Source organism: Amblyraja radiata, chromosome 17, assembly GCF_010909765.2.
Source record: "Amblyraja radiata isolate CabotCenter1 chromosome 17, sAmbRad1.1.pri, whole genome shotgun sequence".
In the NCBI taxonomy this organism is placed as follows: Eukaryota; Metazoa; Chordata; class Chondrichthyes; order Rajiformes; family Rajidae; genus Amblyraja; species Amblyraja radiata.
In genome coordinates, this window is record NC_045972.1 from 30,128,987 (window position 1) to 30,155,861 (window position 26,875).

Consider the following 26,875-nt stretch of genomic DNA (forward strand, 5'->3'; position numbering starts at 1 on the left):
ACGCACCTCGTTGGTTTGCCGAGCTTATATAAAGCTGCCACTGACCTCTCCGCCAACCCCAAACTCCATCCACCATGGCAATGTTCAGCTCCTGCAGGCTCCTCGCCACAGCCTCCCACCACCCGGCCTTGGCCGCCGCGATCTCCGCACGAGCCAGGTAACACACCGGTTGACATTGAACGGCGGTCCTTATGCGGGAATACCTCACTGTGGAGACGGGAGCGAAAGGCCGCCGATTTTAAGCTCCCTCTGACCCGCAGTCCTGGAGTAACACAGCGGGTCAGGGGGAGGGGGGGATGGACAGGCGTCGTTTCGAGACGGGGCCCTTCTGCGGACCCCGACCTGACCCGTGCTCCTGTACCCGAGGTGAATTGTTGGCGGGGGTGGGGGAGTTGTGGCCCGTCCGTTACCCTCCCCACCGACCGCGTCCCCTCCTGCTCGCCAATTGGTGGCGGCGCCGCCGCCTCGCGTCAGTTAGACGGGCCCGGCCCGCTGATTGGTGGCGGAGGCGCCAGGCGGCTGCCGCTGCACGCGATGCCCTTGATGGAGGGGCGTTAAAGGGCAGGAGTCGTCGCCGCCCACACCCGGGCAAGCAATGCAGCGGGCAAAGGCTCAGCGGTTTAATGCCGCCTTGGGAAGCTGATCTGAGTATTGCGCCCATTTTCCATCGCTTCGGAGAATAAGTGGAACCCACTCGGTTTCACATCCCAAACTGGCCCCTTCTGCTTCTTCTTCTTGTAGGATTCCGGCAGTGTAGACGCTGCTAAGCGTATTACTGCCCTCCACAGGTCAAAGTTTGAACTAAATCCTTACATACAGTCCTGTAACTTGCAGGAATTGAAGAACAGCCCTGGATATCAGTTGATGTTTCTCACTGTGTCCAAACAAAGATAAAACAGAAAAAGCCTCAACTCCAAGTCCTGTCAGTCTAACAAACAATACTTCTCTTTCTACCCTGTACTTTTTACATTCTAGGAAAACATGCTTAACTGTCTCATTACTCCCACATTCACACAAGCCAGAAACATGTTTCCCTACAATGCACAAATAGTAATTTAACCCACAGTGTCCCAACCTCAATCTACACAGTTTAACTGAGTCCCTACGGGACAAAGATGTACAGAAACATATTTTCCTAACTTCAGATTGTATAGAAAAGTAGTGTCTACCCCTGACTTCCATTTCCCATCCTCTCTGCCATTCTTTTGTTAAGCCCTCTTTAATTATTTCTCTCAGTTCCACTCTCCCCAATAATACATGGATATCTATTTCTCTTCTTAAACTCTCCTTTGCTATGAGGTCCACCTGCTCATTCCCCCTCACCCCAGCATGCCCGGGAACCCAGCAAAAAGTGATGTTACACGCAAACCCAATTCTAGAAAACACACTCATGATTTCATTTAGAATGTCAGGACGAGCTTTAGATTTCCCTACTCTTAAAGTTTCAAGAGCAGCTGCAGAATCAGAACAGATAATGACTTCACTAAAACTGGCTTCCTCAATCCACCATAGAGCCCATTGAATTGCCATTAATTCAGTCGTGAGAACAGAGCTTCCATCAGAAATGCGCCGGCCAATCTTCAACCCAAGCTGCTCCACATACACTCCAAACCCAGCTCTCCCACTAACTGGATCTTTAGATCCATCTGTAGAAACAATCAAAGTGCTCTCACTGATTGAATTAAGATATTCCACTATTCTTGGAGTCACCTCGCGCTTATCTTTTTCCTGAAGAAAAGCAAGCTCAATAAACAGTTCAGGAAGAACCCAATAGGGCACAGGTAGCCATATTGTATGCTCTATAATACCCCCTTGTTCCAAACCCAGCTTATTAGCCCACTGATTTATAATGACAAAAAATGTGTTATATTTGTTACCATCATCAACCTCTTGCAACAAACACCTTGCTGGGAAGGTATCATTACACCCACAAAGTTTAGCCCAGTAATGTAACCCTAGCTTAATGCGCCTTAACCATAAGGGCATTTCTCCCATTTCAACAATCAGGGCAGGGACTGGGGAAGTCCTGAAGGCTCCACAGCAAAGCCTCAAAGCCTTTGCCTGCAACACATCTAGCCTAGCCAGAACAGTTTTAGACGCAGACCCATACACAAAACACCCATAGTCAAGAGAAGATCTGATCATGGCCTGATAAATTAGCAGCATTGTCTCCCTGTTGGCCCCCCACTCACACCCAACCAGACTTCTCATAACATTCAGAACTTTTCCACACTTCAACACAATTTTACCTACATGCACAGCCCAAGTCATACGCTCTTCAAACCAAACACCCAAAAACTTTAAAACCTTTACCTTCTCCAATAGAGACCCATACATACACAGCCCTAACTTAGGTAACTTTCTTTTTAAAACCAAATACCATATATTTAGTCTTAGAGGCAGAGATTTTAAAGCCCCATGTGTTCCCCCATTCCTCTACAGACACTAACACTCTTTGAATCTGTTTTAAAACAAACTCTACATTACGACCTCTTTTCCAGATGGCCCCGTCATCTGCAAACAAAGACAGACCAAATCCTCTCTCTAATTTACAAAATATGTCGTTTATCATGATATTAAATAAAACTGGACTGATAACACTTCCCTGCGGGGTTCCATTCTCTATTTCTACAGTCTCTGAGCTGACACTACCAACCATTACTTGTATTGTTCTATTCAATAAAAAATCCTTAATCCAGTTGAACATTCGTCCCCTGACTCCCAAGTCAAAAATTTTAATCATTAATCCCTCCTTCCACAAAGAATCATATGCCTTCTCAATATCAAGGAATACACTCACTACTGTTTCCTTGCTTCTAAATGCCCTTTTAATATCCTGATCCAAAACTGATACAGACTCCATTGTAGACCTTCCATTCCTAAAGCCATTCTGTACATCAACAAGTAGTCCTCTGGTTTCTAAAAAATAAACTAGTCTGTTGGTTACCATCCTCTCCATAATTTTACAGAGCACTGCTGTGAGCGCTATAGGGCGATATGAACTAGGGTCAGATGCCTCTTTGCCTGGTTTTAAAATAGGGACCACGACTGCATGTTTCCATTCCTTTGGAAAATAACCCTCTGCCCACACAGTATTAAACAAAGCTAAGATTTCATCAAGTACAATATCATCCAGATGTTTAAATAACTCATATGACAACCTATCTCTCCCCGGGGTGGTATTTGCCCCAGACATAATTGCATCCTTCAACTCTTTTATGGTAAAAAACAGATTAAAGGTATTATCATTTACTAAACTCCTCTCCAGCTTCCACTGATTAACTGCCATCAGCTCAGTTCTCTTTCTACACCTCTCCACTCCCATGCTCTCTGATCTATGCACTGCTTGAAAACTGTCAACACACATGTCTGCTTTTTCCTTATTGGAGACTGCTACCACCTCACCCTTCTGCAACACTGGTAACAAACTTCTTTTGTATACTCCTGACATTCTACGCACAGCTGACCACAAATGCCTTACTGGAGTTTCCGGGCCTAGCGTACCACAAAACTTCCTCCAACTATTCCTCTTTGCATCCTTTACAACTCGTCTTGCTACTGCCCTTAGCCGCTTGTACTCCATTGCATTGACCAAAATTGGATACTTTCTTAATTTTCGATAGGCTATATTCCTATTCCTTACAGCTTCATCACATTCTTTATTCCACCAAGGAACAGACATACGGGACCTAGGTTCCTGCTTCACAGGAATAGTACAACAAGCTGCCTCATGAATCATGAGACTAATGGAAGTATTCCAACTATCTACAGAACCCTCACTATTAACCTCTCCAACTAAACTTTGAGCCTTCTCTTGGAATTTATCCCATTTGGCCTGAAAAAAGTTATATCTAGGGACTTTCTTTTCCACTTCTCTCCTCAAATCCCTACCAAACCTACATAAAATTGGATAATGATCACTACCCAGTGTATATCTATCCATTACATCGCATTCACCAATTCTTGCTAAATTTGATGAAGCAATTGATAAATCTATGTGGCTGCAGGTGTTTCTCACAATATTATACCTAGACGGCCTTCCATCATTTAACAATACCGACTCATACTTGTCTAGAAATTCTTCAACAATAACACCATTTTTATCCCTGTGATCACTACCCCATAAAGGATTATGCGCATTAAAGTCTCCAATCCATATAACAGGACACCTTACCTTCTCCATTATCTCATCAAAATCTGACAATATCAAGGGTTGACAAGGGTTATAATAATTTATCACAGTGATAGAATTCTGGCCGCTCCTAACTTCCACAGCCAAAACCTCAAGATTAGAATTAATGTCAACTTTCCGATACTGCAACCCAGTCTTAACAAAAGTTGCACAACCCCCACCTGATCTATCAGACCTATCTAATCGCACACATTCATAACCTGGGATTACAAAATCTAGACAGGGCTTTAACCATGTCTCTTGGATACATATTAGTTCTGGTGCTTCTTTAAATTCATCAACAAATCTCTTTAACTCTTGACCGTTTCCAATCAGACTCCGGGCGTTCCATTGAAGTATATAAAACATTATGGTGTTAATGAGGATCCCCATCATCCACCTCACTGACATACTCCATACTGCTAGCTCTCGACAACTGTGACCTCTCCATACACTGACTCTCCGTCATGTATTGATGCAACTTTTCTGGCAACTGCTTTACACTGAGGAACCTTTCAGCTGCCCCCACCACTAACCTGATGATATCTGACCGGTTAGCTGCTTTCTTAGCTCCTACCAGCACATCAGAAACAAAAGACAGAAATGACTCCTTATTAAAAATCAACATGTCAGATAGAAAAGCCGACGGCAAGTTTGGCACAGTGATCTGGCTTCCTAGCACCACTCTAGTCCCAGCGCTCACATCTCCGCGTTCTCTAGCCACCCTTTGAGCTGCCTCTGCATATGACACGTTGTTCTGATCCTTCACTTCCTGCACTCGCTTCGCCTGAACAAAGCGCTCACAACCACGAAACCCTGCTGCATGATCCCCATCACAGTTAGGGCACTTAGGAGCCTCTGCCTTGCAATTTTGTATTACATGATCTCCACCGCACTTTGCGCACTTTCTTTTACCCCGACAAGACCCAGCAACATGTCCAAACCTCTGACAGTTATAACAGCGCAACGGTGGTTTAATGTACTCCCTCACTTGATACGCCATACTCCCAAGAAACACTCTCTGTGGCAGTACTCCATCTTTGAACGTAAGCAGGACCGGCGGGTCCCTGACTCCATTCCTACTCTTAAATCTCACAACATCAGTTACCTGGGCCCCCTTAACATTTTCTAAGATCTCCTTCTCAGACAAGCCATCATACATCCCATACACCACTCCCTTTATTCCCGGCTGTCTTCCTCTAGGGACCAAACTCTCCACCTTGACCACCAATTTCCCCACCCCCCTAGCATCATTAAACTGTTTTCTGTCTTTGCAACAAACTCTTAACATCCCATTATACAGAATCTTAGCCTGAAAATCCCTGCCTATCTGGCTCTCCAAAGCGGTGGTAATTTTTAATGGATTCACTGCTCTAAATCCTGCATCTCCTTGATTTACTCCTTTAACTTTAAACAGCACGACGAATTCTTCAATAATTCTAGTTCTCCTAACTTTACTTCCTTCGTCTCCTGACATTTCGGGTCTTTCGCTCGATGCCTCTCTCTTAGAGCCCCCCCTTTCCTTACCTACAGTCTGCCACCCACCACCCTCAGCCCCACCACTCTCTGAAGCCATGGGCCTCTAGAATCTCCGAAGTGACTCGAACGACCTCTCGCAGCTAAATCCCCTCAACAAGTCCTAAGTCCTGCAAGTTTTCCAGGTTGAGCAACTTTAGCCTCTCTCCTCCTCCGCTCCTGCTAGGCTTGCAGTCCTCCAATTTGTGTTGGGCCTCACTCTGATAGTGCTTCACTTTCCCCAAACTGGCCCCTAAACTCAAGAGTGTTTTTATGGTCATATGTCCCAGATAGAACAATCAATGACATTCTTACTTGCAGCAGCACAACCGAATATATAAACTCTCCTAACTGTTGAGTTCTAGACATATGCAGAACAGAAACAGGCCCTTCGGCATACCTCGAACATGCCGAACCAGGTGTCTTCTTGATCAGTCTAAACCTTTGCGACCTATGTAGCTGTACAAATGTCTTTTAAAAATGTTGGAATTTTTCCCGCTTCGACCAATTCCTTTGGTAGCTCGATCCACATACCTGCCATCTTCTTTGTGAAGAGGTTGCTTCTCGTCCCCTGAAAATGTCCCCCTCTCACCTGAAGCCATTACCTTTAGACGTCCTTGCGCTAGGAAAAAGACTGACCATCTATTTATACCCCTGATGGTTTATATGGTCCCTCGGCCTCCTTCGCTCCTGGGGAACAATCCCAGCCCCTCCAATCTCTCCTTATAACTCTCCCTTCAGTCCTAACATCATCCTTGGAATCCAAAATCTAATACACTCCAAAGCAGTATATGTAAGCAATCCATAAATATTTATCTGTCTTTTCCTGGTTTACGATTTCCCCTATATTCCACTAGTGTTGCCTGCCCTTGATATTTAATAGAAACATAGAAATTAGGTGCAGGAGTAGGCCATTCGGCCCTTCGAGCCTGCACCGCCATTCAATATGATCATGGCTGATCATCCAACTCAGTATCCCGTACCTGCCTTCTCTCCATACCCTCTGATCCCCTTAGCCAAAAGGGCCACATCTAACTCCCTCTTAAATATAGCCAATGAACTGGCCTCGACTACCCTCTGTGGCAGGGAGTTCCAGAGAGTCACCACTCTCTGTGTGAAAAAAGTTCTTCTCATCTCGGTTTTAAAGGATTTCCCCCTTATCCTTAAGCTGTGACCCCTTGTCCTGGACTTCCCCAACATCGGGAGCAATCTTCCTGCATCTAGCCTGTCCAACCCCTTAAGAATTTTATAAGTTTCTATAAGATCCCCTCTCAATCTCCTAAATTCTAGAGAGTATAAACCAAGTCTATCCAGTCTTTCTTCATAAGACAGTCCTGACATCCCAGGAATCAGTCTGGTGAACCTTCTCTGCACTCCCTCTATGGCAATAATGTCCTTCCTCAGATTTGGAGACCAAAACTGTACGCAATACTCCAGGTGTGGTCTCACCAAGACCCTGTACAACTGCAGTAGAACCTCCCTGCTCCTGTACTCAAATCCTTTTGCTATGAAAGCTAACATACCATTCGCTTTCTTCACTGCCTGCTGCACCTGCATGCCCACTTTCAATGACTGGTGTACCATGACACCCAGGTCTCGCTGCATCTCCCCTTTTCCTAGTCGGCCACCATTTAGATAATAGTCTGCTTTCCTGTTTTTGCCTCCAAAATGGATAACCTCACATTTATCCACATTATACTGCATCTGCCAAACATTTTCCCACTCACCCAGCCTATCCAAGTCACCTTGCAGTCTCCTAGCATCCTCCTCACAGCTAACACTGCCCCCCAGCTTAGTGTCATCCGCAAACTTGGAGATATTGCCTTCAATTCCCTCATCCAGATCATTAATATATATTGTAAATAGCTGGGGTCCCAGCACTGAGCCTTGCGGTACCCCACTAGTCACTGCCTGCCATTGTGAAAAGGACCCGTTTACTCCTACTCTTTGCTTCCTGTTTGCCAGCCAGTTCTCTATCCACATCAATACTGAACCCCCAATGCCATGTGCTTTAAGTTTGTAAACTAATCTCTTATGTGGGACCTTGTCGAAAGCCTTCTGGAAGTCCAGATACACCATATCCACTGGTTCTCCCCTATCCACGCTACTAGTTACATCCTCGAAAAATTCTATAAGATTCGTCAGGCATGATTTACCTTTTGTAAATCCATGCTGACTTTGTCCAATGAATTCACCACTTTCCAAATGTGCTGCTATCCCATCTTTAATAACTGACTCTAGCAGTTTCCCCACTACCGATGTTAGACTAACTGGTCTGTAATTCCCCGTTTTCTCTCTCAAAAGTGGGGTTACGTTTGCTACCCGCCAATCCTCAGGAACTACTCCAGAATCTAAAGAGTTTTGAAAGATTATTACTAATGCATCCACTATTTCTGGAGCTACTTCCTTAAGTACTCTGGGATGCAGCCTATCTGGCCCTGGGGATTTATCGGCCTTTAATCCATTTAATTTACCCAACACCACTTCCCGGCTAACCTGGATTTCACTCAATTCCTCCAACTCCTTTGACCCGCGGTCCCCTGCTATTTCCGGCAGATTATTTATGTCTTCCTTAGTGAAGACGGAACCAAAGTAGTTATTCAATTGGTCCGCCATATCCTTGTTCCCCATGATCAACTCACCTGTTTCTGACTGCAAGGGACCTACATTTGTTTTAACTAATCTCTTTCTTTTCACATATCTATAAAAACTTTTGCAGTCAGTTTTTATGTTCCCTGCCAGTTTTCTTTCATAATCTATTTTTCCTTTCCTAATTAAGCCCTTTGTCCTCCTCTGCTGGTCTCTGAATTTCTCCCAGTCCTATGCTGCTTTTTCTGGCTAATTTGTACGCATCATCCTTCGCTTTGATACTATCCCTGATTTCCCTTGTTATCCACGGATGCACTACCTTCCCTGATTTCTTCTTTTGCCAAACTGGGATGAACAATTTTTGTAGTTCATCCATGCAGTCTTTAAATGTCTTTAAATGTAGGTAATAGTTTATTCCAGTTATTTGTATTCATTTTTTCATTTCTGATTTGGTTAATATTTATTATCTATCCCACAGCACTGGGTGGGGGGCAGTTCTGATTTACATTGGGCAACAGCGAACATCTGGTTTTCTAATTGGGGAGAGAATTCAGAAATTGGAAGTATAAAGGCACTTGGGAGTGCTGGTGCAGGATTCTCAAAAAGTTAATCTACAAGTCAAATAGGTGATAAGGAAGGCAAATGCTATGCTAGGATATATTTTGAGAGGACTAGAATATAAAAACAGGGATGCAATGCTGAAACTTTACAAAGCGCTGGTCTGACTGCATTTGGAGTATTGTGAGCGATTGTGGGACCTATATCTGAGGAAGGATGTGCTGGCGCTGGAGAGGGTCCAGAGGAGGTTTACGAGAATAGAATAGAATGCCATTTTATTGTCACTATACACATGTACAATGAGCTCGTATTCAGTGCAGACATGTAATTAGTACAAAAAACAAAAGGGAGGGGGGGGGGATAAGGTGCACAGTTCTGCGGCGCTATATACATATCTACAAAAAGACAATGGGTGAATAGAGTGAATAAATAGGATTCCTATATACAGTATGGGTTATTGCACATATTAAAAATTACAGTTACAGTACAAATTACAGTAGGTGGATAGATGGAAGTCCGGGGGTTAGGCTGTGAAGTCAGTGCATGTGTGAGTTCAGAGAGGTTATGGCTTTTGGAAAGCAACTGTTCTTGAGTCTATTTGTCCTTGTTCTGATGCACCTATAGCGCCTCCCTGAGGGCAGCAGGTCGAACAGGCCAAATGCAGGATGGGAGCTGTCCTTGATGATGTTCTTCGCCCTGCTGAGGCAGCGGGAGGTGTAAATGTCCATCAGGGAGGGGAGAGGGCAGCCAATAATCTTCTGTGCTGCCCTAACTACCCTCTGAAGCCTCTCCCTGTCTGCCATGGTGCAGCTGCCATACCATGCTGTAATGCAGTATGTCAGCAGGCTCTCAATGGACGAGCGGTAGAAGGTCAGCAGCAGGTTGGAGTCCAGGTTGTGCTTCCTGAGGACCCTCAGGAAGTGCAGCCGCTGCTGAGCCTTCTGTGATGTTGTCTGTCCAGGAGATGTCAGCGGAGATGAGGAGGCCGAGAATCCGGAAGGTGTAGACCCTCGCCACACACTCGCCGTTGATGTATAGGGGGGCTAAGTCGGTGCTGTGCCTCCTGAAGTTGACAATGAGCTCTTTTGTTTTCTTGGTGTTCAGAGCCAGGTTGTTTTCTGAGCACCAGGCTGTCAACTTCAGGACTTCCTCTCTATAGGCTGCCTCGTCTCCCCTTGAGATGAGTCCGACTACTGTAGTGTTGTCAGCAAACTTGACGATGCGGTTGTTGTTGTGGGCCGGACTACAGTCGTGGGTGTAGAGACAGTATAGGATGGGGTTTAGCACGCAGCCCTGTGGGGAGCCGGTACTCAACATGCGAGTGGAGGAGAGGTGGGGGGCGAGTCTCACAGTCTGGGGCCGGTTGGTGAGGAAGTCCTTTATCCAGGCACATGTGAGAGTGGGGAGGCCGAGAGTGACCAGTTTGTCGATGAAAATGTCCGGAATGATAGTATTGAAAGCTGAGCTGTAATCCACAAAGAGCATCCAGACGTAGCTCTGCCCCTGCTCCAGGTGGCTCAGCACAGAGTGGAGAGCTACGGTGATGGCGTCTTCTGCGGATCTGTTTGGGCGATAGGCGAATTGGTGGGGGTCGAAGTCTGGAGGGAGATAGTCCTTGATGTGCTGGAGGACCAATCTCTCGAAGCACTTCGTGATTACCGGAGTGAGGGCCACGGGACGGTAATCATATTGTGAGCGATTGTGGGGCCTATATCTGAGGAAGGATGTGCTGGCGCTGGAGAGGATCCAGAGGAGGTTTACGAGAATGATCCCAGGAATGAGTGGGTTAACATATGATGAGCGTTTGATGGCACTGGGCCTCTACTCACTGGCGTTTAGAAGGATGTGGGGGGACCTCGTTGAAACTTACCAAATAGTGAAAAGCCTGGATAGAGTGGATGTGGGGATCAGAGGCCGTAGCCTCAGAATAAAAGGATGCACCTTTAGGATGGAAATGAGGAGGGATTTCTTTAGTCGGAGGGTGGCGAATCTGTGGAATTCATTGCCACAGAAGGCTGTTGAGGCCAAGTCAATGGATATTTTTAAGGCAGAGATTGATAGATTCTTAATTAGTACTGGTGTCGGGGATTATGGGGAGAAGACAACAGAATGGGTTTGACAGGGAAAGATAGATCAGCCATTATTGAATGGTGGAGTAGACTTGATGGGCTGAATGGCCTAATTCTGCTCCCATCACATACATTTATGAATTTGAAGTATGGGATAATTTAATCATCAATACTGGGATGTATCCAGGATGTACACAATGGTGTGTATGGTGACCAGTGTCAGTATAGTCTCCAATTGATTGCTATGTCCAGTCGGGACTTAAAAACTTCATCATATAATTTAATATATAAAATGGAGTGAGAGTGTAAAATGGCATGCATATTCATTGAAATGAGCAAATGAATTTGGGTGTGCAGCATATGGATATATTAGCCAGTGTCATCAAAGATGCAAATAGCAATGGGAAAGAAAGATAAATTAGCAGACCCTCCAGCCACATACTGCCAGAGAGCGGTTTACTAATGCACATTTGAGAATGGGGTAGAATGCATGTACTGGGACCATTGTAAGCTGTATTAAGGAATGTTTAAGACAGTGTAGTGTGATAGTGGGGATGGTGGTGACTGCACACAGGTGATGCAGCATCTGTGTTCGAAGAATATTCCTCAGGAAAGGAGCAAAAGATGAAGGTGGTTAAAAAAGTGAAGTTTGCCTTTGCAGAAGGATTGGTCACTTTAGAACAGGGAGGAGAGGACTGGAAACAACATGACGTGTTAGTGAATGTGGACATTTTTGTGGACAGTGAGAATCTGCATTCCACTGTTTTTGAAAACAATGGAAGTAAACAAAGTAAACACTGAAATCCATCCAGTCACACACGTCTCAACTGAGAAAAAGGGACATATCAAAAACGTACCAGAAAAGTTTGACAGTGGGAAACTTTTAGGAGTTAATTTGCAACTCATTTTTGATAGTTCATCACCCATTACAGAGTATGTGACCGTGGTTGACTGATATCGTAGAACGAGACAATGTGGGTGACCTCTTGTCTCCATTTGATTTTGTAAAGCTTTGTTTAAAGTTAAATGGGAACTGATGACTTGGATAATATTATAAAATTGACTTCACCTGCTTGTGCTTTCCTGCAAAATGTAACTCTGTTTAATCATAATGAATTAATGCTCTCCATGTCAGGGGCAAATACACAGGATTCCAATTTCTCTTTCTGCAGTCAATCTTTCTCTTACTAGTGTGAGTCACAGTTTTCCTGAACTGATTTTCTTTTGAATCTTTTAATTGTGCTCTGAGAATCATCAAAAGTGGTCTCTTAAGTGCAGTGAAGTTGTTCCAGTGTATCGTCAACATTTAAAGTAAATATTAAAGTAATATTTGTTGATTTAGTGACTACATCACATATTTTAGGTAGGCAAAAATGCTGGAGAAACTCAGCGGGTGGGGCGGCATCGATGGAGCGAAGGAAATAGGCAACGTTTCGGAACAAAACCCTTCTTCAGACTTAGACTTAGACTTCTTCAGAATAGATTTAGATGGAAGCAAAGGAAAAAAGAATCACCCAGCGGAGCAGGCAGCATCTCTGGAGGGAAGGAATGGGTGACGTTTTGGGTCTTGACCCGAAATGTCACCCATTCCTTCTCTCCAGAGATGCTGCTGCCTGTCCCGCTGAGTTGCTCCAGCTTTTTGTGTCCATCTTGGGTTTAAACCAGCATCTGCAATTCCTCCTTGCACAAAAAAATAATCACCAGTGGTTAATGGGATTTCAACCTGAGTGAATACCTAGCTGTACACAGATGCAGACATTGAGATGCAAAGTGGAATTAGGCTAGATGGGTTGTCTATGGCCTTAATATTCACAATGGGCTAAATGTTCTCCTGTTTTGTAAATTTATGATTATACATTAATTTGTCACTCTTAATTATACTGTTATCCTCAGTGGTTTCTCCACACTGACCCAATTGGTAGAAAAATGTATATCATTTTTATCTGGGGATTGTAAATGCTAAATATAAAACAAGCTAACTCCTTATTGTGCAACTGTAATCTTCAGAATATTCCGTTTTAATGTTAATTTAAACTAATGGCCTTTTGAATAAAATCGTGCTGACATTTACTTTCTGATAATCTTCCAGTTCTGTGTGGTCACATGTGGAAATGGGTCCTCCTGATCCAATTCTTGGTGTTACTGAAGCCTTCAAGCGTGACAACAATCCCAAGAAAATGAACTTAGGTGTTGGTGCATACCGTGATGACAGTGGGAAGCCATTCGTATTGAACACTGTCCGAAAGGTGAGTAAATTGTGGTGTTCTTTTTATTTTTAAATCTAGTTACGATGAAGTGAGACCAAATCCCACTGTAGGCTCTCGGGGTCTCTTGACTGAACAATACTGGAAGAAGCCTGGGAATGAGATGAAGTTGGTACAAACTTGGGAAGAGAAAGAAATACAATGTAAAATTTTAATATTTAACACTTCAGGCAGCATTTGTGCACAGAGAATCCTTAAAGCTCTTCAGTTTCAGAATAACATCTTATGGTTCATATTGTGGAGTGGAATACTTTCTTGTCACATGTGACTAGGCACAGTGAAATTCTTTGCTTGCATACCCAATGCATGCCGAAAGCATATGAAAATTGGGGATTAATAGGATCCTAAGTATTTTTTTATAAGACCCTGCCTAATAAGAGTCCATGATATCAAATGTAGAAATGGTGCTTCAGCATTTCGCGTATTATATGGTCAGCTTTTTTATTCATATCAGAATGAATGCTCAAAGATTGTTTTTTGTTCTGAGATCTTTATGAAACAGCCGCTATTCTGTTGCGTGTGGAAATGTCCACAAAGCATAAGGAGCTGCAGAGGAAACTTATTTTATTCTTGGAATTAAATGTCATTAGTAAGATGGAGTTTATTGCTCAATCTAGTTATCCTGTGATAGTGGTGGGGAGACTGAACCACTGCAGCATCAAGTGCTATACTGAGCAAAAGAGTTGTGTGAATGGATTCACAATTCATCAACTTCATGATCACTTTCACCAATATTTTTTTTAAATTAGATTCATATTCACAATTTTCATTATGGAATTGGAGCTCAGTTTTTCTCTATTAATTTAACATTTTAGATTACTAATCCAGAATTTAAAATGTCACAATAACATGCATCTATTGAAAATATATATATGCAATAGTGTAGAAGGGTGTGGGGTGGTGTTGAAGAACATTGCCAAAGTGCAGCTGATAATATCAAGCTCATATCTCAGCACTTTATTTCTTTTTAACTACTTCATGGCATGTGATCTGAGGGACCCTGGTTATCTGATAGTCATCTTGGGAATGGCCAACATTGAATAACCTTTCAGTGAAGTGATGCACTGGAAAGGAAACAACCTTTTTAGCACAATCAGTGTCTCAAAGTACTACTGCTAATTTTTACCTTGTTGTTTTGATATTGTTAACAGGCTGAGAGTCAAATTGCGGCAAAGAAAATGGACAAAGAGTACCTCCCTATTGGTGGCCTCGCAGACTTCAACAAGGCCTGCGCAGAGCTGGCTCTAGGGAACAACAGTGAAGTTATCAGGAGTGGAAGGGTAAAGAGCTATGTTTTCTATTAATTTGGGCTGGGCAAGCGGTAAGTGACATTCATGGGTTTCTGGACTAAATAAATGGAGCAGTCAATGAGAATAGTATTGGACAGATGGTCCAATGGCTGGGAAATAGAGAAAATCCCTTTATTAAAGCTGGGGAGGAACATGGGTCTGATAAATTTATCCAGTTAATATGAAACAATTGATATAGATTCAGGTAACAGGATTAATTTATTGACAATTAGTGGGAATCATTTATTCTTGATTTAAACAGACTTGTGGGTATGGTAAAAATTTACCTGCACATCGGATATCATTCCAAATTTAAGCAGATTACATACTTGGGAAGATGACACAAATATAAACTTTCAATCATTGGAGAGGGATAACTTGACCTAGGTTTTAACAAGGTTAAAACTTCCAAATTCTTGAGCCTAGGCAAAATCTGCTCAGTTTGTCTTCACATGTCAGATTAATCTAGTGATCCATCTTCTATCTCAAGGCAAGCATACCCTTCACTTTACTCATCACTCTAGTTTCATTGGTAACTATCACTCCATTTTGTTCTTTGAGTATTAAATATTTTGTAAATGCACAATCATTAATTAGAGCGTATTTCTGATTTCAGTACATCACCGTGCAAACCATTTCGGGAACTGGATCTCTGAGTGTTGGCGCTAATTTTTTGGTAAGTGCCAATGGTATTTCTTTGAGTAAATGTCATGCTGGTGTGTTTTGTATCAGATCACTGGAACTGGTCTTGCACTTTCTACCTCAACTGCAGACACAATGTATGGCAAGGTCTTGCTTCGCATTCTTTAACATCAAGATTTCTTGAATAGTTTTACAACAGATTTTCCTCTGGATCTCAAACTGTGGAAATCCTTACCCCTGACACTCTTTTCTTCCTCCTGCTGCCTTTAGGAGCTTGATACTCCAAGACTAGTATATTTTTTATAACAAAAAATAATGGGAGAGTTGTAGGGGTATTTAGCACTGTCTCAGGGAACATTTAGAAATTGAAACATAGTAAGGTCTTGTTTTTCAGAAAATTGCTGTTTCTGATTATCTTGATTATATATCTTAATATTCGGAAGCCTCCCTTTTGGCAGTAGGGTGCTTTTAGCATTATGTAAACTGTTATCTACATAATATGGAGATCTTGGTGAAAAAATCAAATTTGGGGACATACAGCACATCACAGTCTCTCTTCAGTAGTCTACTTTTATTTTTCTCTTTCTCATGGAATGTCTTTGAATTAATCACAGGTGTATCGGGTAGAATATTCTTTACTCAATGGTAAGAGTGTAAACTTAGGGCTAGTTGTTTGGTGACTTAGGAGACACCACGGTTGAAGATCTAGGACATGAATAGCCTAATACCAATGTGTCACGCTGTTAATACTTTTCTTCCCGACAGCAACGATTCTACAAGAACAGCCGTGAGGTCTATCTGCCCAAACCATCTTGGGGCAATCACACACCCATCTTCAGGGATGCAGGCATCGAAGTCAAAAGTTACCGCTATTATGATCCGAAGACCTGTGGGTTTGATTTTGCTGGAGCAATGGAGGACATTTCAGTGAGTGGGTGCTTAATCTCGTTCATAAGTATAGCGCTTGTAATGATAGATTCATTTGAGCCATCCTTAATAAATGTTTCTAATTAAACACTCAGAATATGAAGATGACACTTGCTGAAAATTATGACTAGCCGTCTGCCTGTAACTGACAATTCTGTATTTATAAACCGATCATGGTTGAGATTCAGTCATGTTATGCTCATACATTGGGTTTTCAATTTATTCTGTGGTTGAAATTACTTTTTTATTTAATTCATTATTTTGAAGGATGTCTACAAAGATAGCAATCTTTCCTAAACCACCCCCAAATGCCAGATGAGAAGATTGACCAATTATAATGTAAATGGGAAAAATCAATGTCCGAATATCCCTTCTGTTCTCAAATTTTTAATGAAAATTTAGATCAATTCCTAATTCTAGCACAGTTTGAATCCACACTGTTGTCCAATACAACACCAAAGGCAGGTCCCCTATTAATGGCTTAACCCTGACAATGAAACAGCTTCTATACCGATGCAAAGATCTTTCATGGGTGGAAAATAATAATTAAAAAACCTGCAGATGCTGGAAAATGCGAAGTGCACTCAGCAGGTCCAACAACACCTGTGGTATGAGAAACAGTTAACATTTTAGGTTGAAGAACTTTTGTCAGAACAGGGAACTGTGTTTGTAGGTATGTAATATTCGTGGGATTTGTCCACTGGATGGTGAGTCAGTGGATTCAATATTGTACATTGTGCTTTGTTGCAAATCACAAAAGCAAAATTTCACATACTTGTTAAGCATGGGTTTACATTTTTTGTTCACCATTTGCAGTTACAGAAGATGTATTTGGATATTTATTTGTATATCCCTGTATTCCTACAGAAACTCCCGGAGCAAGCCATCATCCTGTTCCACGCTTGCGCTCACAACCCAACAGGAGTAGACCCAAAACCAGAGGAATGGAAAGAGATAGCTGCTGTTGTTAAGGTGATAAGGCAATACACTCTTCAATCTTTCAGTGTTGTATTTTGAAGCTAATCCTGTTTTTCATGACTATGGTGGAGGTGTACAAAGCTTACTTACAAGCATGCAACATTTGTGAATAAACCTGGAACAGTCCATTGTATCCAGTATATCATGGGAGGCATGCCCTTGGACATTAAAAAAGTGTAAACTTGTTTTGTTAAATAAAGTTAGATCAGACAGACTTGCATGTATGAAGCTGAGATTTCAAATCTCTTCTTTCCAGCAAAGAAATCTCTTCCCATTCTTCGACATGGCCTATCAGGGTTTTGCCAGTGGCGATGCTGACAGAGATGCCTGGGCCATGCGCTATTTCATTGACCAGGGAGTGAATCTGGTTCTCTCACAATCTTTCGCAAAGAACATGGGCATGTATGGTAAGTAAATGGCCCAAATGCATAATTAATTACTCAATGCAGTTTATTTAGATTTTCAACACTTTGAAGTATCTGCAGTCCCAAAATCACCAATCTCAACAAATCATCCATCCCAATTTTGAAGCAACTTTTACTGTTGGCTTGCCAGGTGAAGAGGCTGAGTTGAAATCTTGTATCTCCGTCCCTCTGCCTTTGCTGCTTTAAATATCCAAACACTGACAGATATGTAGGAGCAAATGAGGTGTGCTTTTGTCACTGTTGGAGATCAGGAATAAAAATAAATGTAGGAAAGTGGGAAACACATGCAGTCCATTGATCATCCAGAAAGATGATCTTTACCTCATCTTCCTTACCTGCTTTTATGCTTACATCCTTTGAGTGATGAACTATTACTGAGCATGGCTTTTACTAGTGAGAGTTCCAAAGATTCCCATCTTTCTGAATCATTTCACAGTTGATTGACAAATGATAAAACTGGTTTGTTCCTCTCCTGTGAATGATAACTATAGAAAGCAAAGAGCAAGATTTCTGGAGAAGTTCAACATAAGAGATTTGAATGTTATAATTAGACTTGACATTTGAGCTTAAATATCAACTAACCATACAGTGCCCTCCATAATGTTTGGGACAAAGACCCGTCATTTATTTATTTCCCTCTTAAATCCACAATTTGAGATTTGTAATATAAAAAATGATATGTGGTTAAAGTACACATTGTCAGATTTTATTAAAGGGTATTTATATACATTTTGATTTCACCATGTAGAAATTACAGCAGTGTTTATACATAGTCCCCCCCATTTCAGAGCACCATAATGTTTGGGACACATGGCTTCACACATGTTTGTAATTGCTCAGGTGTGTTTAATTGCCTCCTTGATGCAGGTATAAGAGAGCTCTCAGCACCAAGTCTTTCCTCCAGTCTTTCCATCACATTTGGAAACTTTCATTGCTGTTTATCAACATGAGGAGCAATGTTGTTCCAATGAAAGTCAAAGAAGCCATTATGAGACTGAGAAACAGGAATAAAACTGTTAGAGACATCAGCCAAACCTTAGGCTTACCAAAATCAACTGTTTGGAACATCATTAAGAAGAAAGAAAGCACCGGTGAACTTACTAATCGCAAAGGGACTGGCAGGTCAAGGAAGACCTCCATAGCTGATGATAGAAGTTTCTCTCTATAATAAAGAAAAATCCCCAAACACCTGTCTGACAGATCAGGAACATTCTTCAGGAGTCGTGTGTGGATTTGTCAATGACCACTGTCCATGGAAGACTTCATGAACAAAAATACAGAGGCTACACTGCAAGATGCAAACCACTGGTTATCCGTAAAAATAGGATGGCCAGGTTACAGTTTGCCAAGAAGTACTTAAAAGAGCAACTGCAGTTCTGGAAAAAGGTCTTGTGGACAGATGAGACGAAGATTAACTTATATCAGAGTGATGGCAAGAGCAAAGTATGGAGGAGAGAAGGAACTTCCCAATATCCAAGGCATACCACCTCATCTGTGAAACACGGTGGTGGGGGTGTTATGGCCTGGGCATGTATGGCTGCTGAAGGTACTGGCTCACTATCTTCATTGATGATGCAACTGCTGATGGTAGAATAATGAATTCTCAAGTGTATAGACACATCCTATCTGCTCAAGTTCAAATAAAAGCCTCAAAACCCATTGGCTGGCGGTTCATTCTACAGCAAGCCAATAATCCCAAACATACTGCTAAAGCAACAAAGGAGTTTTACAAAGCTAAGAAATTGTCAATTTTTGTGTGGCCAACTCAATCACCCGATCTGAACCCAATTGAGCATGCCTTTCATATGCTAAAGAAAACTGAAGGGGAATAGCCCCCAAAACAAGCATAAGCTAAAGATGGCTATAATACAGGCCTGGCAGAGCATCACCAGAGAAGACACCCAGCAACTGGTGATGTCCATGAATCGCAGATTTCATGCAGTCATTGCATGCAAAGGATATGCAACAAAGTACTAAACATTACTATTTTCATTTACATGACATTGCTGTGTACCCCACATTATGGTGCCCTGAAATGGGGGGACTATGTATAAACACTGCTATCATTTCTACATGGTCAAACCAAAATGGCCTTTATTAAAATCTGACAATGTGCACTTGAACCACATGTGATTTTTTTTTCTATTACAAATCTCAAATTGTGGAGTACAGAGGTAAATAAATAAATGATCGGTCTTTGTCCCAAACATTATGGAGTACTGGGAGCATTACCCACTGCTCTTTGGCTGGAATAGTACTTTGTGGGGAGTATTAAGCCCCTACTTTGTCAAATATCCTGTTAATGTCCAATCTTATGTAGCTTGGATTATGACCAGGAAGGAAATGGTTGTTTCTGAAGCAGTTGGAAAGATAGAAAATTATTAGGTGCTCTTAGTCTTGAGCCGAAACTGTCAAGTGGATTCTGAGGTTTATTTACTCCTGGATACCATGGCTGAATCACAACACAATGGCCTTGCTGTAACCTTTCAGGTGAGCGTGTGGGTGGATTCACTGTAATTTGCAGCGATGCTGATGAGGCGAAGCGTGTGGAATCCCAGCTGAAGATCCTGATCCGTCCTATGTATTCCAATCCACCATTAAATGGAGCTCGCATCGCTGCCACCATCATGAACACACCAGAACTCCGAAAAGAATGGTGAGTGCAGATAAAGGCAGTGCCGTGTTGAAGAGCTGGCTGCAGCACACAGCAGTCTTGATCTCTTGCTGTTTCCTGTTGAGAACCAACTATTCCTCAGATACCAATTATTATTGATTGATTTAATTGACTGAAAGGTACAGCACAGAAACAAGCCCTACTGTCCACTGAATCCACCCTGACCATTGATCACCCCTTCATGCTAGTTCTGTTATTCCTTTTGCATCCACTCCCCATGCATGAGGGGGGAATTTGCAGCGGCCAATGAACTTATCTGCATATCTTATTAATGTGGGAGGAAACCGGAGCATGGGAAGAAATTGATGAGGAGCATGCAAACTCCACATAGACAGCATCTGAGTTCATGATCGAACCCAGGACTCTGGCGCTAGGAGGCAGCAGAGCCCCACTAGCTATGCCTCTGTGCCGCCCTTCTGTGTGGACAGGTACACAGGCTTGGCCTTTGTGAGCAGTGTACCTGTCGGGCATGGCTGAGGTTGCTCCTGAGTTGTGAGATAGGCTGACAATGCAGTGCTAGGTTATAATGCCAGTTGTCTTCGAGGCCTGGTCATCTTCACATGACCACGATTCCACCATTTATCCTTTGACAAGTTTCATTCCAATAACTGCCTGCTCATTATCTATTGCCATTGGTGGATGTTGGGTGTGCACGAGTTGACATAGATTTTCTGCACCACAGCAGTGATAAGGCTCTAAATGTATTGTAACTGGCTCACTCCATAGTGTTGCCGTTTCCCTTCTTTCGCACAAACTGGACGGGTATGTCCTGGACACTTAGTCCAGAAAATACTTCATTGGCAGCATAAAAGAGGAGTTATGGAGGAAGCAAACCATGCAACCCCATGTGCTTTCTTCACTGCCTGCTGCACCTGCATTCCTACTTCCAATGACTGGTGTACCATGACACCCAGGTCCCATGACAATAGCTGGCATATTTATTTTTGGGGATGGAAAAATAATTTATGCTGCACACATTTCTTATCAGTTGTTATCAGGTATAATGGCTTGAAGAAATTTGTGTAGCATAAATTATTTTCCCATCCCCAAAAATAAATATGCCAGCTCTTTTGCAAATTACTGCTGTTTGATCCAGTTTTGTCTGCCTTGAGCAGCAGTTTTTTCCCCAAGTGCAAACTGAAAGGTTTTAACTGGTGATTATGCATAATCTATTGAATGGCTATAAACCATTTGATGTCCTGGTCATATGAAAGATGGAATATAAAATTTATTCTTTAGTAACTGATATGGAATTGGAAGAATCTATCCTCAGAACTTGCAAACTGGGCTGGTACAGAAGCCAATTGCTTCTGGGTTGGCTCTGGTGGAGAGGGTACTCCATCACTTAGGTTTGGGAGAAAAGGTCTCTGCTGTTGACCCTCTCTCGGCTCGGGCAGTTAATACTCGCCATCCAGGATCGTTCTTATTTCAGGATTTTACCATATGCAGTATTTTACTTTTGGAGAATGTTGGCTGAGTGAGCATCAAAAGTTAAATACTTCCCAAGATTCTGACTCCTACATTCAGTATTGGGCAGTCAGATATCCCCCTCCTTCATATTGAGTATAATTCATGCATGTATAAAGGCCTATTTAGTGGCTAGGTTTAGAAATAGTTTATCCTTGACCCCCTAGAATTTGTGCATCACTCCCCAAAATATGTCCACTATATGTTTTTAAACATCTCTGGTCTCGTAATTCTGTGACCAGGATTACTGTACAAAATAAAAACTTAAATGAGAGTTTGTTCTCATTCACTGAGTTAGTGATGCCTCTTACAAAGGTTTTTGTATGTTACCTCTTGGTATCTCAGTGCAACTTACCCACAGGCACATGAGCAAACTGTTGCCACTTACACTATACTGCATAATGAAAATGGCAGGTACTTGATGAATTGAGTGGTTAGTGAAGACTGCCCTAAGGTGGGAAAAATATTATGAATTAAGTATAAAGGCAAGGAAGGGGGTATAGAACAGGATGTGTGTATCAGTATTATTACATCTGGGCAGAAACACAAAGATGAGTCTTAGCAATTTTCTAAATAGTCTACATTGTTTTATCTTAAGAGTTGTGAATAAAAAGCAAACATGTGAACATTCCATATGAGTATGATACACAAAATGCTGAAGTAGCGGGACAGGCAGCATCTAGAGAGAAGGAATGGGTGACGTTTTGGGTTGAGGCCCTTTTTTAGACATGTATGATGAAATAGCTGTGAGACAATGAGCCTGGGACGATGTCCTGAAGAAATCTAGCATTTGTATTCTGGGGCTAACTTTCACCTCCCTTTTTGATTTTAGCTCCTTGTATCATAGCTGTGATGCGATCTAGAGCTGAATGGCCCTGTTAGATTGCGTATCTAACAAATTCACTGCATGGTTCATTTGGAAAACAATGTATCCCAATAAGTGGCATTGCTATGAGACTGGGGCGAAAGGCATGCTATTCATGTGGAATTAGAAAACCCTCCCACCGTAAACATGCTTTACAAACCTAAGCTTGCTTGGTTTTGATGCTGCACCTGAAATGGAAAATGTTTCATTTCCAGTATTTTTTGGTTTGGATGTGTTTGTTCTGCAGGAGAGTTAAGACTTTTGCCAATTGTTTTAAACTTTGCCCATAACCAGGCTAGAAGAAGTAAAAGAAATGGCAAACCGCATCATCAGCATGAGAGAGCAGCTGGTATCAAACCTGAAGAAGGAAGGCTCAATCCACAACTGGCAGCACATTACTGATCAGATTGGAATGTTTTGCTTCACTGGACTCAAACAAGAACAGGTAATCACAAAACAGTGATTCATTCAGAGTAATCTGTGGAAAATGGGTGAAGGGATGGGTGACCATTGGAAGAGTCTAAGGCATTACACAAAGCACAGTCGACCATGCAAACAATGGGAAGGACACAGTTAAATAATGATGAAACCGGGGATTGGAGCAGATAAATAATATAAATGGAGCTGAAATTAGGGAATATTTCTAGGACCAAGAAGAGAACTGATAATACATGGTTGCTGTTAGAGCAGAGCTTGGGGAGAATACTGGTTCAATGGAACATTGCATTTGTGTTCTCTTGTTCAGTGTGAAGTGGTCCACAAATTCATCCCAACTGAGAGTCCAGCAGGGGTTGCATTGGTCAATTTTAAATTTATTATTATACAACCTCTGTGACGTCCATATGTGACTTGCTTTTCTTTCCAGGGTGTAGTCCTCATTTGACCCGAGTTACTGTTTTGCAATTATGGCCTTTGCTCAGCCCTTTTTATGGGATCTGAGCCAGATGTAGACATATTGGCCAGAGACTGCAAGATCTTTATCACAAAGCCAGTAAAGAATCGGTTAGAGTGTCGCAATATTCCAGTAAATTTCTCATTATCCCGCAGGCATTTGGATATTATAGTTATTAAAACATTTATTTCATAACTTGCTGTGATGGATTTCAACATAGGAGCTTCTGACCATCCATTCTTTACCAGAACTATAACACTGCGCCCTTTGAAAGAATCCTGTGCATGCCTCACCATTCCTGTCCTTGCACCATATGCCAAGGTTCTGTCACATTTTGACTTGGTAAAGGTATATATAAAGGTATACATAAAAACAAGAGAAATCCATTGTCCCAAAATTCTAAATGGAATATTTTAAATTCATATTGTTAAAAAATTACATGTGCTTTAAAAGCATTTTAATGGTCAACTGGTTTGTGAGACAACATTGAAAGTACAGCATAGAAATAATATTTTTAAATCTTACATTGCAAAATTAGTTACTGGGAGGCCTGAGGAGAATTTAGCAAACTCACTATTTGGGGAAACCTAAATCATCAGTGTTCTGGTATGTCGTTTTAAACTGTCATCTGAATTGAAATAATTGTCACGTTTTACTGCCCAATACAATGAGTCAAATGCATCTCAATCGTATTTCATATTTTACCTGCAGGTAGAGCGTCTGACGAAGGAATTCTCTATTTACATGACAAAAGATGGCCGAATTTCTGTTGCTGGAGTCACCTCATCCAACATAGGATACCTAGCACATGGTATCCATAAAGTATCTAAATAAAGCATTCAAGAAAAAGGGAAGACATGAGGGGGGCGGGGGACAGGAGAGAGGAGGAGTGTCATCCAAAATTAACCTTGTAAAAACCAATGGTAACTGAATGAAGTTCACCCCATTTCCCTTGTTTGAAGGCTTGTGTTTGTATGGCAGAAACAGTTCACTTTTCTTCAGTGAGCCCCTCTCTGCCCCAGAGACTTTTCAGACTGAAGCCCTGTTTTTATCTTTTGTATATTTTCTTTGCTTCAGCCTTCAGAGAGAATTACTCTGACGATTGTTTTCAATTGACCAGCTTTAGCACTGTTATACACAAATTCTGCATTTGCTAGTTACTGCTGTCAATACTGGGTAGGGCCTTTCTTCAGCTTTATAAGCAGGAAGTTTAGATGTTATAAGCAGATATTACTAGCAGGTGCAACGGTTACAGTCTGTTCATAAGCTTGATTGCTTAGCTACTACATTTGTTAAACTGATCTGCCTTTGGAAAATTAATCAAACATTGATTCTGGTCATTATTGTCACAGATCTCTGTAATCATGCTGTGAGAGTTGCTGTTTGGAATGGCCCCTCACCAATAGCCACCAATCATGGTAGATGGGTTACTTGCATGTTCCATTAGGGCTGGAGCTATGTTTGGCTTTAGTGTTATGTTCACCATTTTTGACAGCACTGTTATGGACAGTCCAAGAAATTCAAAGAGCTGTTGCAAGGCTGTGGAAGCAAGCTTATGTTTGCTGCCAGATGATCAATTCTGTCAAAAATTGTCTACCTTATAAACCTGGAGGCAGAGGTTCAATAAAGCAACTGCATAAATTAATCATTGTACTTCCATGTGTGCCTTGCATTCTGTATAATTAATTTGAATTTTGTCTACATACTGCTACTGGTTACCTTCTGAATTTTATAGTCAGCAGGGCAGTACTCTGCATATCGCCAACTTGGACAATTTTAACATTTTTATCAAGCCAATTAATCAATCCAATTAACCTACAAACCTGTACGTCTTTGGAGTGTAGGAGGAAACCGAAGATCACGGAGAAAACCCTCGCAGATCACGGGGAGAAGGTACAAACTCCATACAGACAGCACCCGTAGTCGGGATTGAACCCGGATCTCTGCCGCTGCATTTTGCTGTAAGGCAGCAACTACTGCTGTGCCACCGTGGCTGCCGTTAGAGATCTTTTGTAATGTTGGCAGTAGAATTCAGGACACTAGATACTCTGAAGCATTTGATACCAGAGGAAACTACTGAGATCAGAAAGAGTCCCTTCTCATCTATTAAAAGTATGTAAGTGAGAATGGCAGATTCAGACACTCCATGTTGACTTCTTCCTACCAAGCTGTGCAGGTCAATGCAACCCATTTGATTGAGCAGAAAGTTAAACCAGCTTCGATGCAACACTTTTTGTGGGTTCAACTATCATGATCTTAGCTGACAGGTCTACAATAAACTCACTTTCAGGTGAGACTGAAGTTACAAATGCACTATTACACCCAGTACTTTGCTCAATCTTTCTCACCACCACACTACACCTCACCTACAGCAAGCTTCTTGCTGGCGTAGAGTGAATTATACATTACAATTATAAGCTACCCAAGTGGAATATGGAGGGGTTGTTTCTCCAGTTTGTGTGGCTGGCAATGGAAGTGGCTCTGGTCAGTATGGGAAGGGGACTTAAAATGGTTTGCAACCAGAAGATCTGGTAGGCCTTGGTGGACTGAGTCCAAGTGTTCGTTAAAACAGTCGCAAGGTCTACCCTTGGTCTCGCCGATGTATAGGAGGCCACATCAGGAACACAGGATTAAGTTGATGAGGTTTGTGGACCAAACTAGTGTTCACAGACATCTTAACTCTCTTCCTACTCTGTTCTGAGGTACCAACCTGCTTCAAGAAGACCACTATCATCGCAATTCCAAAGGAAAACAAGATCTCATACCTTAATGACTACTGTCCAGTGGCCTTAACATCCAACATCATGAAGTGCTTTGAGAGGCTGGTTACGAAACATTAACTCACATTAATCTGTGTATATTGCATTTATGAGCCTGTTCAGCTGCTGGAAGTAAGAATTTCATTAATATTGGTACATATGACAACACCCTTGGCTTCTGGTGCTATCTTGGAAATCTTAAACTTTATCTAGTAACTATCCTTTTCAAAGTATGGAGTCCAGAACTCTGCAAGTGATTTAACAACACATCTATTCAGTTCTGTACTCAAAGAAATTAATCCCACTGTGTTAGAACTTTGTTTGGACGATCTGCACTGCTTATTTTTAAGATTTATCACATGCACCTTTAAGCTGCCCATTCAATAGAGGTGAAAAGAATAGACAGTGTTTCAGTTGTGTAGACATGGTAATACTGCTGCCTCACAGATCTAGAGACCCAGGTTCAATCCTGATCTTGGATGTTGCTGGTGTAATGTTTGCATGTTCTCTCGAAAACTGTAATGTCTGGTTTCCTCCCACATCCAAAACATGTGCTGGTAGGTTAAGTAGCTGCTGCAAATAATCCCGAATAGAGGTGGAAAGTGAGAATCTCGGTGCAGTTGATGAACATGTGGAGAAAACAGGTGACAATGAAATAAGTGAGGAATGGGGTTGCTCTGGAAGCTGACATTAACTTGGGAGTCTTAATTGCTCTTCCTTTGCCAATATGGAAATAAGAAAAGATGCAAGCAGCTATCTTTGCTATCAAGTTGCATTTAGCTCATGTGTCT

The 26,875-nt window shown here is 42.0% G+C and overlaps 1 protein-coding gene across 1 annotated transcript; it reads left to right on the top strand.

The window, feature by feature from the left end:
• On the top strand, window positions 1–24,978 carry got2 (glutamic-oxaloacetic transaminase 2). The gene is made up of 10 exons (XM_033035975.1): window positions 1–157; window positions 12,992–13,148; window positions 14,318–14,446; window positions 15,072–15,131; window positions 15,863–16,024; window positions 16,892–16,996; window positions 17,259–17,409; window positions 19,918–20,083; window positions 22,728–22,878; window positions 24,037–24,978. The coding sequence occupies exons 1-10, from the start codon at window positions 75–77 to the stop codon at window positions 24,157–24,159; spliced, it is 1,287 nt and encodes a 428-aa protein (XP_032891866.1). The 5' UTR covers window positions 1–74; the 3' UTR covers window positions 24,160–24,978.
• Window positions 24,979–26,875: the final 1,897 nt, after the last annotated feature.